The 18,374-nt window shown below is 44.5% G+C and overlaps 8 protein-coding genes across 8 annotated transcripts; 4 read left to right on the top strand and 4 right to left on the bottom strand.

The window, feature by feature from the left end:
• Positions 1 to 317: 317 nt before the first annotated feature.
• On the bottom strand, positions 318 to 1,131 carry L199_000488 (40S ribosomal protein S29; the record flags this gene model as incomplete). Its single annotated transcript, XM_064886254.1, has 5 exons — positions 318 to 326; positions 396 to 419; positions 490 to 526; positions 692 to 757; positions 1,055 to 1,131. The coding sequence occupies 5 exons, from the start codon at positions 1,129 to 1,131 to the stop codon at positions 318 to 320; spliced, it is 213 nt and encodes a 70-aa protein (XP_064742326.1).
• Positions 1,132 to 2,009: 878 nt separating this feature from the next.
• L199_000489 (uncharacterized protein) lies at positions 2,010 to 4,469 on the bottom strand (the record flags this gene model as incomplete). Its single annotated transcript, XM_064886255.1, has 8 exons — positions 2,010 to 2,221; positions 2,285 to 3,138; positions 3,224 to 3,236; positions 3,305 to 3,461; positions 3,551 to 3,887; positions 3,959 to 4,015; positions 4,084 to 4,139; positions 4,188 to 4,469. 8 exons carry the CDS (start codon positions 4,467 to 4,469, stop codon positions 2,010 to 2,012), a joined length of 1,968 nt encoding a protein of 655 aa, XP_064742327.1.
• Positions 4,470 to 4,905: 436 nt separating this feature from the next.
• Positions 4,906 to 6,120, bottom strand: L199_000490 (uncharacterized protein; the record flags this gene model as incomplete). Its single annotated transcript, XM_064886256.1, has 2 exons — positions 4,906 to 5,730; positions 5,830 to 6,120. The coding sequence occupies 2 exons, from the start codon at positions 6,118 to 6,120 to the stop codon at positions 4,906 to 4,908; spliced, it is 1,116 nt and encodes a 371-aa protein (XP_064742328.1).
• A 287-nt stretch (positions 6,121 to 6,407) lies between these two features.
• L199_000491 (uncharacterized protein) lies at positions 6,408 to 8,132 on the top strand (the record flags this gene model as incomplete). The annotated part of the gene is made up of 5 exons (XM_064886257.1): positions 6,408 to 6,577; positions 6,638 to 6,699; positions 6,755 to 6,861; positions 6,924 to 7,567; positions 7,628 to 8,132. The coding sequence occupies 5 exons, from the start codon at positions 6,408 to 6,410 to the stop codon at positions 8,130 to 8,132; spliced, it is 1,488 nt and encodes a 495-aa protein (XP_064742329.1).
• Positions 8,133 to 8,824: 692 nt separating this feature from the next.
• L199_000492 (uncharacterized protein) lies at positions 8,825 to 11,716 on the top strand (the record flags this gene model as incomplete). The annotated part of the gene is made up of 7 exons (XM_064886258.1): positions 8,825 to 9,238; positions 9,310 to 9,811; positions 9,880 to 10,046; positions 10,099 to 10,400; positions 10,475 to 10,773; positions 10,858 to 11,106; positions 11,175 to 11,716. The coding sequence occupies 7 exons, from the start codon at positions 8,825 to 8,827 to the stop codon at positions 11,714 to 11,716; spliced, it is 2,475 nt and encodes an 824-aa protein (XP_064742330.1).
• A 639-nt stretch (positions 11,717 to 12,355) lies between these two features.
• On the top strand, positions 12,356 to 14,030 carry L199_000493 (uncharacterized protein; the record flags this gene model as incomplete). Its single annotated transcript, XM_064886259.1, has 8 exons — positions 12,356 to 12,483; positions 12,570 to 12,761; positions 12,839 to 12,903; positions 12,980 to 13,264; positions 13,343 to 13,518; positions 13,584 to 13,696; positions 13,766 to 13,809; positions 13,876 to 14,030. 8 exons carry the CDS (start codon positions 12,356 to 12,358, stop codon positions 14,028 to 14,030), a joined length of 1,158 nt encoding a protein of 385 aa, XP_064742331.1.
• A 1,160-nt stretch (positions 14,031 to 15,190) lies between these two features.
• On the top strand, positions 15,191 to 17,443 carry L199_000494 (uncharacterized protein; the record flags this gene model as incomplete). The annotated part of the gene is made up of 4 exons (XM_064886260.1): positions 15,191 to 15,895; positions 15,964 to 16,209; positions 16,265 to 16,453; positions 16,544 to 17,443. The coding sequence occupies 4 exons, from the start codon at positions 15,191 to 15,193 to the stop codon at positions 17,441 to 17,443; spliced, it is 2,040 nt and encodes a 679-aa protein (XP_064742332.1).
• Positions 17,444 to 17,732: 289 nt separating this feature from the next.
• Positions 17,733 to 18,317, bottom strand: L199_000495 (thioredoxin; the record flags this gene model as incomplete). Its single annotated transcript, XM_064886261.1, has 4 exons — positions 17,733 to 17,759; positions 17,836 to 17,940; positions 18,061 to 18,201; positions 18,276 to 18,317. The coding sequence occupies 4 exons, from the start codon at positions 18,315 to 18,317 to the stop codon at positions 17,733 to 17,735; spliced, it is 315 nt and encodes a 104-aa protein (XP_064742333.1).
• Positions 18,318 to 18,374: the final 57 nt, after the last annotated feature.

The raw sequence follows: 18,374 nt of genomic DNA on the forward strand, positions 1-18,374 counted from the left end.
CGAACATGAATAATTTGGAGGACAGCGATATCTCGTAAACTGATGGGGCCATGTGGCATTTTGGGGGGTACTCGTCCACTCATAAAACGCCGATTTAAAGTTCCACCTCACGATCAGTGGCATCCTCCATACAAAGTATGTCTCAGCATGCAATCCGCAACGGAGGACAGACAAAGCAGACACAGACACATGTAGAAAATGCAATCAGAAAATAGCAATGCCATCACGTCATGGATACAAATCCCCCTATGAAAAGCAACCATCCTTCCATCCATCTTCCCAGTTCCTCGTTCAGCTAATATGGGTAACAATCCATCTTAGTTGTTCTGCGAAGTTATGAATAAGTCAGTATACCATTGGTGACACAGGGAGATTGAGCTATCAGTGATACTGACCTTGACGAAACCGATTTGCTTGGACTATGTAATCGATGAAACATCAATATACGTCGATTCATTGAATACCTTGTTCCAGGCGAACTAAACTCACCTTCTCTCGGAAACATTGTCTGCACATGTCAAGACCCCTATTTGATCGCAAACACCAACAAAGTCAGTTCCAAATCCATTCTCCTCAATATCTTTCCTTGTCGGATAGTCTCGCTATGGATCGTCAAACGTACCATTTTCTGCGATCAAGAATATTATAATTAGCTCTACCACTATTTTGCATATAAATCAACCCAACTCACCTGATGAGTCCAGCTTGGTGAGCACAGACTCGACATTGTCGAGAACCTTTACCGTAGTTTCTGGGTCTATATTTCGTGAAGGAGATAGTCAGTCAAACGGTTCTTCATGAATCCAATTCCAATCCAATTCTCCAAGATCGATCATTCAATCTTTGCTTCTCGTACTTGATCTAGATCTTTCAAGCCCTTGCTCCGTCCATTGTTCCTTATCGAGATCCTCATCTCTCGACTGGGCTTCCTTCACTATTGTAGATATCTCAATCCTGTTCCTTTCTATCATACACTTCTCACTGGTATCCCATGTTTACTGATTCTCCACTCTCCAGTCCATTTTGATCTTCCATGATAAAACCACCAACTCACCGGGAGAACCAAACGTTAGAGTGAGCCCTACAATGCAATACAACATCAGTAAACCATCCCCTTTGAACTGAGCGCATAACACTGGTGCTACAACTCACATATTGAATATCTATTTTTGGTTGACTTGGACAAGTCGTTTTTCTTGAGGTCCTACTCAACATGGACAGTATCAGTATATGTTCTCACTGATATGCACTTCTCAACTCGATGGTTCTACAATCCGTCCGAACAGCAATTCCTTTCTATTGTCTCCTATACCCCATATCAAACATTCATTGTTCCGAGCCTTTCTTCTTCTCTCTTTTTTCCTGTTTCCTGCCTATAGGCCTAGCGATATGGGCTCGAACGTACTCACTTGATGGATGGATGAGGTTGGGTTGGCGTCAAACGAAGGTTGATTATCTATTGAAGGATGAATAAACCTTTAATTCACCATGCAAACGAAAAACCTCGAAATTGGACCAGTTAGACACAGTGGACCAGATTTGATACCGTTCGTCGACTTTCGTCAATCGAAATTACCGAATAACGCCGGTCGTCCATCTTACATGTGGCACTTGCCAACCACGATTCCCTTTGTTTGTGCATTGATTGCATCTTGCGTTCATGAATGTGCATCAATTCAAGTTGATGGGTCACATATACATTATTGAGTAGAACTACCACTTGTAAATCAGGTGATACAGTATACTACATATATCTCAACATGGATAACAGATGAAATGATATTCCATGCATCGACATCCCAGCATGTAACATATAGCAATGTACATTTCCACAACATATCAATCGTACCAATCCAGCTCGAGATAATAGCATGTTGGGCGAACTCAGATACGATCGAAGGTTTCGCTTCAACTCCCAGAGGTGAGGTATCTGAAAAAGAGCATATATCAGTCACGACAATTCACGTAAAACAATGAACACATAAATGAACATGTTAAGTGGCTGAAAGTTACCTTTTCCATCTCATGTTATCCCTTTTATACCTCTCATCATCCTTGTTGAATCCTCTCACTACCGTCTCGAGTCTTTTCCAATGATAGTTCACTTTCCTGATCTCTCGTCTACACTTCTCGACCTCTTTTCCTGTCACTTTGAGATGAGTCAAGTTATTCGGAGGAGGAGGAGGCCTGACAAAAGCAGGTATTTTACGGAATATAGATTCTGAAGGGGCATAGTGGATCAGTATCGCTTATATTCCCAGTCAATTGCACGTTTATAACCTACCTGTGGATTCATCTTCTGTATCTCGCTCTATCACCATAATCCCATTACCATTTTCAATCAAAGTAGGATTTTTGGTGACAATCTTCACAATTTGGATTTCTTCTTCTTCCTCTATAGCGATATTGCTAACCATTGGGTTTACCGATACAACTGTATCAGAGGACCGATGAGTTGCCAAGCTGGGAAGCTTTCTTTTCACTATCTTTTGCCATTCGTCTTCGTCGATCGATTCTAGTCCATTCAATTCATCCCCGTATTCTTCCTCTTCTGCTGAATCCAGATCCTTAATCTCATCTTCAACTTCTTCGTCGTCCACAGTGACTATCAAGCGTCCATCACCTACTATACCATCATCCGGTCTGACGTCCGGTGAAGCTCCACCATCCGACAACTTATCATCGAAGTCGACCTCAATCGGATTATCCCAACTACTACCCTTGATTCCTGACCCTTCAACGAGAGATACAATGTGTGTTGGCTGTTCGAGGACTACCTCTGCTTCCGTAGGTATAGAAATTTTCTGCCCGAAGACGTCTTCATTTTCATCTGCAAGATCTGATTCTGGCGAAAATACAGTCCGGGGTCGTTTTGCAACCGGCGCTGAGATAGATCTTAGAGCATCCACATCTTCATTATCATCTGGGTCAGCATAAAGTTTCTTTGTGGCAGGATCGCCGACGGTAGTTCCCTCCTTGGTTGATTCTTTGCATCGGAGTTGACTGCTGAGCGATGTAGGAGTAGGAAGATTAGTGATGGATGGGGTGTGAACTTGTGATACATTGGAACGGGTGGATGAGGGCGGTGTAAGTAATGGATCCGGACCAGGGGGATGATACGCTCGACTTTGACATCGGCTATAGTGTAGCAAGAAGTATTAATTGTTGATTTATCAGAATTGGTACTCTGTAAGCACTCCTATCCGGTTCGTGAATAACTGACCATTCGTTTCTAGCTAATGGATCAATCTCACTACTATTTCAGCTCGGCATTACAGTATCGAGAGATTCTAGGAGTACTGACCGAAATTCTTGGAACAAAACGCAAATAACTGTTCCCCGACAACCAATTTCTTCTTCCTATTGAAGTACCCAATTAGACATCCTACATCTTGCAAACCAGTATGGAAATCCATTTTATCCCTTGGGAATCGCCAACACACATTTTCACTACATTTATGCTGACGTTCACGGAAGCCCGATGTCAGCTCGGACGTGTTAGGTAGAGTCTTTTATGGTCGAGCAACAGAGAGGTGGAGACTAGACTCACGTTGATGACTCTGGCCATACCCAGACCTATACAAGTGATTTCCCTCTCACCATGCCATTCCTCAAACATCAATTGATCGTTAAATCCCAGGTCCACTGGATCATCAATCTCTGATGGAAAAGAGATAAGAATGAATTCTATTCCACTAACCGATATGTCACCTTTATGTTTACCAGAAGCATGATTTGGTATTTTCCGTTTCCTCGTCTTCGTCGATGTATGAGATAGAATAGGTGGAATGGGTTTGGCGAACAAACCTGCTTGATGATCTAGTTCCGGGACGGAACGCAGGTGGATTTGGATATTAGATAGTGCTGAGAGGAAATTATGCTCGATCCTACAGTTGTACATATGTCAATCTTAGTGAAGGTTTCGCATGTACCCATCCAGGGAGATACTTGAACTTACTTGTCAAGCCAGTATTCTGGGATAAGGTTTTCCGGCAGGACTCTTTGATAGTTCGTACTATATCCATCAAGTAATTCATTCAGCTTTCCGATCTCCTTTTCCTTTTTGCTTGTTTGTCAACTCACATCTTCTTCAACATCCCCTGCAATACCTCCATATCATCTTCCCTCTTGGCTAGTGTCTGCTCTGAGCGTGAGCATTTGTATTTGATCATCATGAGCACACTCACCCCGGTCTGAGGATTGACGAACAGCCCCTTCCTGTCATAGTATAACCCCTCAGTCGCTCTCACGGGCGGTTTCTCCAACCTGTCCAATACAGCGAAGAACTCGTGAAACACATGTTCGTGAGCACATATCTGGTGCAATACTTGAACGGTATGTTCGATCGATTCTTGACCAAGTGGGGTCGTTACGGAAGATATCTTTCTTTTCCTTTCTGAAGGCGAGGACGAAGAGGAGGAAGAGGAAGAGGAAGATGGGGTAAGAGTGGTGGTTGTAGGTTGGGACATTAGATTTTGTTTTGGGTTTATCGTGTTAGCAAATGATAGCAAGCATATTGTGAGCAGATCAGTAAGTTTATGTTACCATGTAAATCCAATTTAGATGTAAAGCAAAGAAGGAAGGAAGGAAAGAGGATGGAGTTTGTTTTACGTTGAGAAGATTGAGTAGTCAGATCGTATATGGAATGCTTCACTAGTGCATTACATTCCAGGTACCATCTTCCTCGTCTCATCACCGCGCACGAGCCTTCCTTTGACGATCCATCACTCATCACTCATCTCATTGCCGGTCCGAGGTCTGTGCGGGATTGAAATTTCATGGGTAGAGGCCAAATCGCGATGATGGTAAGTGTGTCTGAGCAAGTCGAAGAGGGGGATACCGTTGATCCATTCATTCGTCATTTTTTGTATCGACCAGTCAAGAGAAGGATGGAGTACTGTTTTCCTAAAACCCAAAGATATCGTCCATAGCATCTTGCTTCTTCTTCTTCTTTTTCGGTTTGTCCAACTTCGCTTCCACTGCTGTACTAGCTATTTTCTTCTTCTTTTTTGGTTCATTCGGATCTTTTAACGATCCTCCGTCATTCATGTTTGGTGACTGAGCAGGGGAAGAGACGGAATCGAATATGAAATCCATATCATGTGATCGTCTCTTCTTTTTCTTCAGTATACCGTCCGCTCTTCCGTCTTTTGCTGATTCATAGTCGTTGGAAATCCTCCCAGATTTCGGAGTCTCGGGATCCTGTGAGGAAATATTGGCGTCATCTTCTCCAAGTTCATATCGCGCTGGGAGAATACGTGATGGAGACTGTATTGTCGGAGCCGCACGGCATGGAACCTGAGTGGATGATGCGCTGGACCGCTTGCTACTTGAAATCGGTAGAGGTGACTGAAATCGAGATGCCGGAGCGGAACTTCCTATCCCTTGAGGTGTCATCGAAGATCGTTCGATTTTTTCACCCAGTTCAATCCCATGTATACCCATGTCTTCGCCCAGACCTTTTGTAGTATCACTCAAAATCACCTCTCCAATCCTATCTCGTTCGTCGTCGACATTGACAATCCTCAACTTCTTTTTCTTCTGACAGTTCAATTGACCACCATGTTGAATCACTTGATCTATATCCATTCCCAGGCCACTTGCGATATTCATGCTTATCGTGAATAACCTAGAGTAGATAGCCAACACGCTAGCTTGAAGAGGTAAGAAGTGATGTAATTCGATTATTTGGGATGTAAAGCGTTGGGCAGTAAATAATGATTTGACCATCTGCGAGAGGGCCCAAAGCGAATCAGCATCTACTTGCGAATGGAGCAGCGTATCTGGATGAAGACAATTCCTAAGAGGCACGATGAACGAGAAACATACACGATATATCAATCGTTCTCCTGTTGACCTTCTCGTCTCCCATCCACTCTCATCCGTGTGGACGCTCGATGTCTCCCTCACATATTTGAGCAGTATCTTTCCGATCCTTAACACCTCGTGCATCCTCCTCAAGAACAGCTGCGTACGATGTTGATCCCTCGCTCTGAGGAGCAACGTCTGGAGCAATGATAATTCCGTGGACAAGTGTGAAGCGATCGATGAGTGGACATGCAGCCTGTTCAGTGGAGTCGAAGGACCCCCTGAGGAAGGGGTACTGATGGGCGTTGACATCGATGGTGTCCTGGTTCTATACAAGCATGTTGACGATGGTCTCAGTCGCTGAAGTAGAGAGAGAGAGACTTGCAAGATGAGATCGACGTTTGAAAATATCGACGTCCACATGTTTCCGGCGGAACCAGGGTGGGACCTTCGTATGCTCATCGTACGAGAAAACGAGGACGTGCATTTGTTTACGCGCATCGAAAATAAATCAGAAATTTACATTTGATTTCTCTTTTTGCTTTCTTTCTCTTCTTCTCTTATCATCGTATTCCTACTGCGGCACATTACTCGGCAAGATGGCAGTGACCATGGACGGACCCTCGTCCAACCTCAGAAAGAGAAAGTCCAATGGTAACCTCAACTCTGATAACATCCTCAACGGGAAATCGACCGCCTTGTTGAAGATCAATGCTATGCCTACTGAACATGGTCAGGAGATGGATAAGAAATTGGACGAACATCAATCGTGAGTGTCAGCTGCCAGGGTAGAAATCGTCAGCTGCTGATGCACACGCCCATGGTGTAGATACGAATTCGGTGGTCCCGTAGGGGTCACAGCCATGATGGTCGGATTCCCTCTTCTCATGTGTGAGTTGAAGGCCAACAGGATAAACAAAGATATATACTAAGACCGAGCCGCTAGATTACCTCTGGATTTGTCTGTGGTTCTACCGAGGCAAATTTGTCTACCCTACCTCAGTAGATGATATTCGACCTTTCCTCAATAAAATGGGTCAACACATCTACGAGGTAAGCCCGACATCCATCCTCGGCAAACTGACCGACTTAGCTGACGAGCTGTAATTCAAAAGGGTGCATACCCTACGAAATTCGCATGGGTGACTTATTGTGGTCTCACTGCTATTCAACTCATCTTCGCTCAATTCATGCCTGGCCTCACTCAAAATGGTCTTCCAGTCCCTTCATTAGGTTACAAAGCCCTTCCCTACCAGTGCAACGCTCTTTACTCATGGTACGCTACCCTACTTCTTGCTTATGGTTTACACAAGACTGGTATCTACCGATTACCATGGATCATCGAGAACTACGGCCCAATCATGACTGTCGCTCTTATCGTTTCGTTCTCTGTATCTATCCTTATCGATGTTTGCGGACGACTTTTCCACTATGGCGGTAAACCCATGCGATTATCTGGTAACGTCATTTACGACCATTTCATGGGTATCACGCTTAACCCCCGACTTGGTCGAATCGACCTCAAAATGTTCGCTGAGGTCAGAGTTCCATGGGTGTTGTTGTTCTTGATTTCCCTCTCTGGTGTGGTCAAGCAGTACGAAGAGCTCGGTAGAGTATCATACAATATGTGGCATATGCTTTTGGCGACTGGTCTGTACATCAACGCATGTGCAAAAGGCGAACATATGATTCCTCAAACTTGGGATATGTTCCATGAGAAATTTGGTTGGATGTTGATCTTCTGGAATATGGCGGGGGTGTGAGTAGATCCTTTCTCTTTCGACAACTGTTGTGGAGTTGAGCTGACGAACGCACTTAGCCCATTCACTTACTGCTATCCTGTCATCTACATGGCGCGAGCCCCACCATCCACCTATGAATTCCCATTATGGGGTAATATTACGATGTTCGTCACCCTCGTTACATTCTATTACATCTTCGATTGTTCTATGGCTCAAAAATCCAACTTCAAGATGCATCAACAAGGTGAACACAACCCTCGGAAGGCTTTCCCTGTACTGTACGGATCTGATCTCAAGAACCCAACTTACATCCAGACTAAACACGGTAACAAGCTTCTCACTGGAGGTCTCTGGAGATACGCCAGAAAGATCAATTATACTGCCGATTGGATTCAGGCTTGTACGTGGGGCTTGACAGCTGGGTTCAATACTCCCATTACGATGTTTTACCCGATCTTCTTCTTGGCTGTGTTGACGCATAGATGTGGAAGGGATTTCGCCAAATGTTCGGTCAAATATGGTGAAGATTGGGATGAGTATTGTAAGGTGGTTAGATGGAAGTTCATCCCTTATATCTATTAGATAATGGGTCATCTGGACAACAGTGCGGAGTGATCGGAGAGACTGGATGGGAAGTTGAGGGGAGAAATGGTTCGGCTTAGTTCATTAAGAGGGCAAAGGACAATGATTCGCTAGAAGTAGAAATTAGAATATACAATTATATATAGTAGTATATACAGATATACCCTTGACGAAAGATGGACCATTCTATGTCAATGGAATCGGGCACCTACCCGCACCTGATCATTATAGCCTTTTGCTTGGTAGCTGTCAATGAACAATTGGATCCGTCCTGCTCTAGCGCCCTGTCACGACACAAAAATCCTTGTTTGGCTTATGTGTCCAAGTCAAAGGCATCCCGCTTATGAAATCCTGTATCCTGTCTGGGCTGTGCATGCTGAGCGATAGGCTTAGATTTGGACTGACAATTGCATGCTAGTTGAAGGATGCCCATTCGTTTGACTTGGTGTCATTTCCTGATCCTACCACACCAGTACAGTAATTTGGCGCGTCAAAGGGGTGGGTTTCTGCATTCGAAAATTAGAAAAACAGAAAGGACGCGTAAAAGACAACCAAGCTTCATCTCTTTGTACTCTCTTGGCATACAATACACATTCAAACCCATCTCATTCTACTATCATCACTGCACAGCATATATTGGTCTGCGCTCACTTTCCATCACTTCAGATTGGTGAGATAACCAGCTGTTCACGATGCCTCGACACCCTATCGCATTCTCCCTACCAACCCCCATCCCCTCTTTACCTGTCACACCTCGCCCAGACCCGTCCCCACTCCAGCAAACCATCTCCAACACCCTTTCTTCCACCGACTACGATCTGGTATCACTACCGCTTACTAACACAGCATGGCAGGATAGGTGGGAACGGCTCTGTCTTAGGCCAGTAGAGGAAGATGAGGATCTCAAACCTGATCAATTAGCAGAGCGAGACAGGGAGAGGGAGAAGGTCGACCTAGAGGCTGATGTCTGGAGGAGAGATGGTGGATTGAAGAGAGATGAAGTGAATGTTAGTAGATTAGAGGAATCTCAGGCTGTCATCACGACAGCTGCGGAATGGTTGGAACTGGATAGTCCAGATGAAGGTATAAGATTTGATTCGGAGATTGTAAGTTGTCTCTTTCATGACGTTACAGTGTATTGTATACCGTATATTGATCAGTTTGTGATATTGTATAGGCTCTTCGATCAGAGATGGCGCAAGCTCTATACCTCTCTTTACCAGTCCTTATCATTCCTGCCCCATCGTTGATAAATCGAGCGTTCTTACCTTCGTACGCACGAGCGATATCCAACCTATTGCAAATGGGGGGATCATCAGCTTTCACCCAAATATCAATTCGTATACCCATCTCAGATCCTGTCGAACTCATCACTCAAGGTCCTGCTCCATCCCTTCCTCAAAATACCACTACCACACCTACAGGTAACAAACATAAACGAATTAGCAGTCTATCGACTAGACCTACCTCGATGCACCAGGCTCAATTGAATCAAATGATCAATCAGGCCAATAACCCAAATTCAACCAGTAATCCCCAGAATCTCAGGATAGCCTCAGGTGCCAGTTCGACCATGTCCACCAAGAGTTCAGCAGCTATAACGGGCGATCCAAGCTCGACTTGGGAAATGTGGGATTGTATTAGGACACTGTGCGGATATCATCCCAGGTTATCAGTCAGTGAGTAAACTTCGCTCAACTGGGACTGGTTCAATCGGTACTGAGCTAACCCTGACCTTTTGCACTAGCTCTAGACCTTACGAATCCCCTGCCGCCGAGCGTAGGAGCATTGGCCAGATGGACAGCCGAACCAGTCAAATATATCTGGTTACCTGCCGGATCTTTCATTCCTAATGCTAAAGGGTATCCTGTATTGAGCAAAGCTTGTCAAGCGTTCTTGAGGGGTATGAGCAAAGTGCGTTGCCTTTTTGTTGCTTTTCTTTAGTATCGTCTGACACTGGACGTAGCAAAACCCAACATACGTCTTACATGGTACGACCATGCAGAAACACACAGCTGGCGGACCCAACGCATATCTCCAATACGTTCGACATATCACTTCTCAACCTCCTGCTCCTAATGGCTTGCCGCCCTCAGCGGACGAGTTCACATCGGGATATGCGGACTATCTTCAAGCTCCCTTACAACCCCTCATGGATGATCTAGGTAGCGCGACCTATGATATCTTCGAGAGAGATCCGGTCAAGTATAGGCAGTATGAGGAAGCTATCACTTTGGCTTTGAGTGATTTGCCGGCGGGTCAAACTCAGTGAGCCCTTCATTTCCTTATGCCCGGCTCTTATATCTTGTAGCGGTAGAGTACTGCAGCTGACATCCCTATAGCGTCGTGACAGTCGTCGGAGCAGGCAGAGGTCCACTCGTCGCATGTACATTACGAGCGCTATCTCGGGCAGATAGACAAGCCAATGTCTACGCAGTGGAAAAGAACCCCAACGCATTCATCACGCTGCAAGAGCGCAAAGCTATCGAATGGGGAGATCAAGTTGAGATCTTCTTTGGCGATATGAGAAATGTCGATGTCCCGGAAAAATGCGATATAATGGTTTCTGAATTATTGGGATCTTTCGGTGACAATGAATTGAGTCCTGAATGTTTAGATGGTGCTATGAGATTTTTGAAACGTGAGTGATGACATTGAAGAGCTGCTTTCGTCATGTTTCGATTTTAAGGTGTTACCGCTTATGCTTATATGATTTCATGCTCAGCTACCGGTATCTCCATCCCCACTTCTTATACAGCCCATGTCGCACCTATATCGTCGTCAAAGCTCTTCCATGACGTCCACCAACCGTCCCGTCCAGCTGGCGCAACCGAAACTCCATATGTGGTCATGATGTCCCAAGTTAATCTGATCTCTGGGGACGGAGGTGGTGTATCTGGAAGATGTGGAGAGAAAGTACAGCAGTGTTGGCAGTTTGAACATCCTAGAAGGGATCTGATATTGGACTCAAGCGGTGAGTCTCTCGCACTGAAATCCAGTATACCTTCGAGAGAGGAGCTGATATGGGTGATTGAACCGCAGGATCCCCTCTGACCAATACGCACAACACGCGATCATCCCGACACATCTTCCACATCCCTCACGCAGCTACATTACACGGTCTAGCGGGTTATTTCGAAGCCCATCTGTACTCTAATGTGGGATTATCCATTCATCCAGATAACGCCCATCGAGTTTCACCCGATATGTTCTCCTGGTTCCCTTTATATTTCCCTCTCAAGGAAGCTCTATATCTACCCTCGGGATCGGAGCTAGAAGTGAACCTATGGAGGTTATGCGATTCGAGAGGAAGGAAAATATGGTACGAATGGTCGGTCGAATCGTACCTGTCCGTATCGCAGAATATACCTACCTCGGCTGGTCTGACACCCAATGGCTCAAGACACGTTTCTTCCTCTGGTGGATTAGGTGGACAACCGTCCCCATTGATGGACGCTCCCTTCTCACCTGGATTTAGCAGTTCGAATAACGCCTCAACACATATAGGAGAGTTGAACAGGATCAAAATTGGTCAGACGAGTTTACATAATCCTGCGGGTGTGCATTCGTGGGTCGGGCTATAGTGCAGGACATGCCGACTGTAAGGTAGAAGGATAGATGAATAGAGTGAATTTGAGTGAGGTTTGTGAACGGAATGGCGAAGCTGTTAGAAGGAATGTACAATATACGGAATACTCGGGCAACACAGATTATGCATGGACAGTTTGGTCTTGCTTACTGACCTTCCTTTGACATCTGGTTGATATGGCCGAATTGTTCTTGGCAGCAGCCTACATATGATGTAGGAGGCTTCAGCTCGGGAACACTAATCAAGCTCTTCTCCGTCAATTCATTATCTGATTAACGCACGTTTCAACCATACCATTTCTCTAGCCGTTCCTGAGAATATATCGGTGCTTGGCAGAATGTATTGATGACTTGACCCACGACTGCTGAAGATCATAAACATACAGCAGCATGTCAGGCAAGATAGCTTACAGCAATATGGTCCGATTATCTCATGAACGTGTTGACTTATCTCGGTCACTTAAAGGTTTAATCAACTCGTCTTGTATCGACATCTACACACGTTTTAGTCACTGCGTTTACGGGTGCGGATCCCTTATCGATCTTTGTTCATATAAAAGGCCCGAACCGAAGAGATAGATGAGGACGAGGATGAGGGATCACCAACCCAACGAGATCGCAACGGAAAAAGCAAGATGCGATCCATCGCCGTACTCTCCCTCGTCCTCGGTGTAGTCTCCGCTTCTCCTCTTAAGCGATGGGCTTACTCGAAGTACTTTGATCTACAAGGCCATAGGGGTGGCCGGGGTGAGACTATCGAGAAGTGAGTGGTCTACATTCTGGCCTCGACCTTCATCAAGTCAGCGATGAGAAGGTATGTGCTAATATTGGGAATATACCGTTCTGTAGTACCCTACCTTCATTCGCATGGGTTTTGATCAATGGCGTTACCACCCTCGAAATGGATCTTGGTCTCACGAAAGATGGTCATCTGATCGTGTGGCACGATGAGAACATAGATCCTACGAAATGTATAGATACGGGTGCGGTCGAGGAGGGAGACCCGATATATCCTTATGTAGGGAAATATATTGCTAATTTGTAAGTCGGCTTCGGGAATAGACATCACTGTTTATCCAAGGTATAATTGATAAGCTGTACTGATGGGTGACTTGTAGGACCTTGTCACAAATCAAGACGCTTGATTGTGGTTCTCTGAGATTGAAGGATTTCCCATTACAAGGTAAGCTCTCGTCTATGAGCTTGAGCTTGCACGGCAAATGAACATTGCTAATATTTCCATGACATGGCTTGTGTAGAAGTATACGCCGGAACGAAGCTATCAACCCTTTCCGAGATGTTCGATTTCGTCTCTTGCGCGACGGACGAATCAGTGCTGTTCAACATCGAAACTAAAGTCGATGGCGATTATCACAACTTGACTCGAAGTGCTGAAGATTTCGTTAAAGCCATTGGGGAGGTTTATGGTCAATATAATATCTGGGATAGGGTAACACATCAGTCTTTCGAATGGTTGGCTTTGGTGTTGTCGAAAGAATTGTATCCTCAATTGAGGACTTCAGCTTTGTTTGATGATTCTACCAGTGAGTGCTTTTTTTCAGTGTCGCTGTCTTTTCTCTCTTCGCCGATATTGAGCGATCGGGTTGATATTCTATTTTCAGTCTACAAACAACTGCCCAACGGGAGTGGCGGTAATCTCACCACACATGGTACAGGCCCTTCGAATTGGCTGGCCGGGCTCGATATAGATACTTTCCCTGGTGATACCATTGCAGAAAGAGTAGTCAGGGCTGCTGCTTCGATCAATGCCGACTTGATCTCACCCTCAGTCACGGCTGTATGTGCCCTCTCTAGCCGATTTGTTAGGCTTCATGACCGAGCTGATGTGAGGTGGACAATCAGGGCGCTTCGTTGGCTGTTGATCCTGCTGAAGAAGGATGGATCGGATTTGTGAATAAGACAATGGTTGATACCGCTCATTCATTGGGTTTACAAGTCAAACCATGGACCGCTAAGTGAGTATGAGATCATTTATTGTGCAAAAACAAGGATCGATATTTGCTTATTGTCATGACGCAATGTAGCCGAAAGAATCTCTTCGAATATCTCTTTGATATTGGAGTAGATGGTGAGTCTGTGTAACATTCTTCATCACACCTAGCAGGTCGACTACATCATCTGATATGGATCGTAGGTATAATCACCGACTACCCCCATGAACTTCGACGATTACTCGAACATAAAGGTACCTACCCTCTGGCTCCCGTAGGAGATGTCGATAGGATCATGGGCTGTTTGGCTAAACATAATCAGTACACTGAGACTAAAGGTGGTGGCAAAGGTTATTGATCTGAAGATTGGCATATGTAGCCACAAAAAAAGAATAACGGTATCAGCAAAAAGGAGCTAACCCGTCAGGAGATGCTCGGATGATTTACAAAGTAGACTAGTATAGTCAGTATAATAATGCATCTACAGCATACTATCTCGGAAGGAACTTCCCCTCGACTGATCTTTCTCTGATTATAGACTGTATTGAATCATTGCCGGACTAGAGGAAGTATAGAAGACATGTCGATAATCTGACAAACTCCGATGATCGTCTGATCGCATCAAGTCAGGAAGAAGTCGCTTCCTCCGAAGCGAGAAAGGGTCTTCGCTCCTTTCTACCGCGAGCGATATAGTACAGTAAGATATACCACAATCGTCTATTCGTTATCATTCGTGATAAGTAGTACTCGATTTGCAAATATATGTATGTCCATCCTTTCACGAAGTACAAAAGGTGCAAGGCTGTACATATTGATACAGATGAGAACTACTGATTCTGTAATGATGGGGTCAACACATGTTCGGGTCGTTCTCCTCGAGTACACAATTGATATAGGTTATCTTACTATAGGACAATCGGAGTGATACCTTCTTTTGATAATAATCTGACATTTCAAATTCGGTCAGAAGACTTCTCTAGAGGACTTTATACTTGTCTATCGACCGAGCCACGAGACATAACAATCACCACAATGAACTCCATTCCCTTCACTTTCTTCTCTTGTTTTGCCCTTTTCTTTTCTTTCGATATTTTATATACAGTAGCTGTGTCCGACGAAGAGATAGGTCGTTATCGCGAATTATCACAAAACAGAGAAAGAAGGCATAAGGACCGCTTAGAGGCATTATTGTCTGTGAAGTCAAGCCTTCTGCAGTTAGAACAAAACAGAAATAAAGTCCACTGTCTTTTCTACCCACTACACCAAGAACACCCCCACAAAAACGAAACCTGAATAACAGTGCTTGGTCAACGTACAATTCGACATTGTTAATCGATCAAGCCTTCTCATCAGAACGGATACCTATATAATATTTAAGAAGAAGAAGTGGCGAATACTCGAAACCCCATTCACAAAGATTCTCATTTATCAAGATTTTCATCTTGAGATATATGGTTGTTTTACTCATTGTGATAGTATTTGCGACTCGATCATCATCAAACTCACAATCACTCCAACATGCCTAGCTCAGTCCACAGTTTGAGCGACTACGACGATGCGGACACTGCTTTACGTCACTCGCTGGGCTTAGGTACTAGGCGGGACCGCCAGGATTTCGTGACGTTCCAAGATCCCGATGGGGGTGTAATGAAGATCCCTCGGAGTGAGTATCTCGCGATGAACAAAGACGTCGATATCGGTATGAGAGGACAAGAATCAATGGAAAGTGGCGCTACTCTTCGTCATGAAGATGAAGACATTACTTCTTCACGGAGTTTGGAGAGCTTGGCTAGATCCAGATCACTCCCTTCTATCAGCTCGACCTACCCTTCTGGCCCGTTGGTTGAAGATGGAGGTATGATAGCTGAAGATCAAGTTCCAGAAATGGAAGATGACTTCAATGATAACGAAGATGATGATGGATTATCCTTACCTGATCTATCAGAAGATGGTTCAGTTATTGAGACTCCCTTGCACGACATGCATGATCCGATGGAGATTGCCATTACGTTATCCCAACCCAGTATATCCATAAGCGCACCTATCGACTCTCATCCGAAAATCAACAGTGGTACTGGTACAGATGCAGCTTTTTCTGCGGGCAAACAGACTGTCGAGGAATTTAGGATCACAGAGGGACCGCCACCTTGGGTCCTAAGGGAATTCGAAACCGGTGGTGGACACGGTATAGCGATTAGTCCAGATGGTTCTACCATAGTCAAGGTGAGACAGATACACCAAAAGCTTCACAGTGGAATGAATGAAACTTGCTGACGTGATGTGCATTATAGAAAACTCACCTGCAAGAAATCAACGTCTACGAACGGATCGACTGTAATGACCCACCTCTACGAGCTATAAAAGATTGGGTACCAAATTACGAAGGGTGTTTCACCGACCATCCGTCGGTCTTGGTCACTGTCCCGGAGATGTTTTCTCCGTTCTCGAAGGCAGGTACATCTAGCTCTCACTTACGTCCTCCAATGTGTCGCAGACCGGGGTTATTAAGGAATAACACCTCTGATATCCATTCCAATGTGAGTACAAACGATCCTCGGGTATATCATTACAGACTAGCTGAAACATGGTTAGTCGATAATGCTCGAAAATTTGAAATACGGTTACAAACCCAGTACGCTCTCAGAATTCGACATCAAATTGGGAAGGAACATGATTGATCCCTGGGCAAGCGATAATACTCCACCAAAATTGAAGAGAATGGAAGATCAGGTCAACGATACGACCAGTAAATTAGATGCTGTAAGGTTGATTTGGGCCAATGTGAGTTCTTCCTCTTCCGTTCGTTCTTGTATAACGAGTATGATACATGTATCGCGATAACTGATGATTGATATTCTTGCATATATCTAGACCTCGATACAAGATCCGATTACGGGCGAATGGGATCGAGTGAAGACGGATAAGTATTATGGTAAATCGTTGAAAAGGGCTGAAGACGACCATGAAAGAGAGGGCTGTGATACTCTTGATGATGCTTTTGTGAGGTTGTTCCCCTCGCCTAGAGATACCATCGTATTCAAAGGTGATTCGTCAAGATCGAAATCGACACAGCCCGTTAGTGTATTCAGTAGTGATTTGGAAAGATATCGACATGATGAGATGTTACATCCTGGGAAGAATCCAAGACGGTTCATCTCCACCATTGACGGTACAAGTACTCGTACTTCCCCAGATCTATTCGATCTACAACGAATGAACCGAGAGAAAGATCAAGTGGATCTGACGATAAGCACCATGAGGCAAATTCGATATCGTATTAAATCGCTTAAAGAAGCTGTCAGACAAACTTCTTGGAGATTTGTTGGATCTTCCTTGTACGTTGTTCACGGCGAAGACGAAGAAGAAACCGACGAACCGGGTAGATCTATGGTTTCGTTTTTGGCAGAGGATGTTAATGAAGGTCAAATTGACTCATACCTGAATTTGATTGGGTATTATGATTACAACTCCAAGAACAACGAATATTATCCAAATCGAAATACCCAAATAAGCCTCGACGATTTACCTGAGATCAAGTTCAACTATTTCTCACCTTTCCACGACGCTGAAAGAGAACCTCAAGTGAAATTGATCGATTTTGCAAGAACTGATTATGGTGAAGGACCAGATACGGATGTCATGGATGGGTTACAGACGACAATTGACTTGATGTCGAACAGGATCGATACGCTGAAAGGTATGAAGAAGGATATGCAAAGTCAGATTCAGTCCACTAGGGATGAGATTATGAATGTCAGTAGGGGCCATTAGCGAGGAATTAAACACCTATTCAAGGCCTTGTACCATTGTATCTATCTATGACAAGACATACGTTCACGTCTACCGCTTCCAAATGGTTGTAAGCTTGTGCGATGTATGTGCATGATCAGGTCATCCTGTAGATTAGCATATGAGTCAGAATAACAACGAGCGGCCAGTTAATACCGGACGGATTTGTTTGCACTTCATCCGTTGTCTTTCAACTACATACATGTATCGTCAGAATGCTACATGCACGAGTTCATTTCCTCTTATATCTATCTTTCCTGTATTACCCATTTTAAGCGGAGATCTTTTCGAGAAGAGCCTATATCAAATGAAGGTACAATTGGGTCAATACATATCAAACGGCAGAAGCGGTAACAGAAGATATGGAAACTCACATTAAGCTTAGCGGGGACAGCTCCAGTGACGGTCTCAATGGGTTGACCATCCTTGTAAGCGATGAAAGTTGGCATAGCCTTGATACCGGCTTCTTTGGCGATTTCCTGGTAAAGTCAGAGTTAATCGTTCAGCATGTTATATCACACGGAAGGGTAGGAATGGGGTGAATGGCGCGATGATGAGACAGGAAATAGGAAGTAAGCTGTGATCTGAGGAAGACTCACCTCTTGTTCCTCAACGTCAACTTTAACGAATTTGACACCTGGGTATTTCTCCTCGAGCTTGGCGAAATGAGGAGAGATCATCTTACAGGGACCACACCATGTGGCCCAGTAGTCGACGACGACAGGTTGAGAGCCGGAGATCTATGATATCATCAACAGTGAAAGAATTAGCACATGAGGATGTTGAATGAGGGGGATATGACTCCAACACTCACGAGGTCCTTGAATTCTTGGTGGGATTCGATAGCTTTAACCATTTTGATTGTTTGATTTCTATTTGTGATAGTATATGTAGATAAGTGTAAGCTTGGACT

This window comes from Kwoniella botswanensis, chromosome 1 (assembly GCF_036426115.1).
Source record: "Kwoniella botswanensis chromosome 1, complete sequence".
In the NCBI taxonomy this organism is placed as follows: Eukaryota; Fungi; Basidiomycota; class Tremellomycetes; order Tremellales; family Cryptococcaceae; genus Kwoniella; species Kwoniella botswanensis.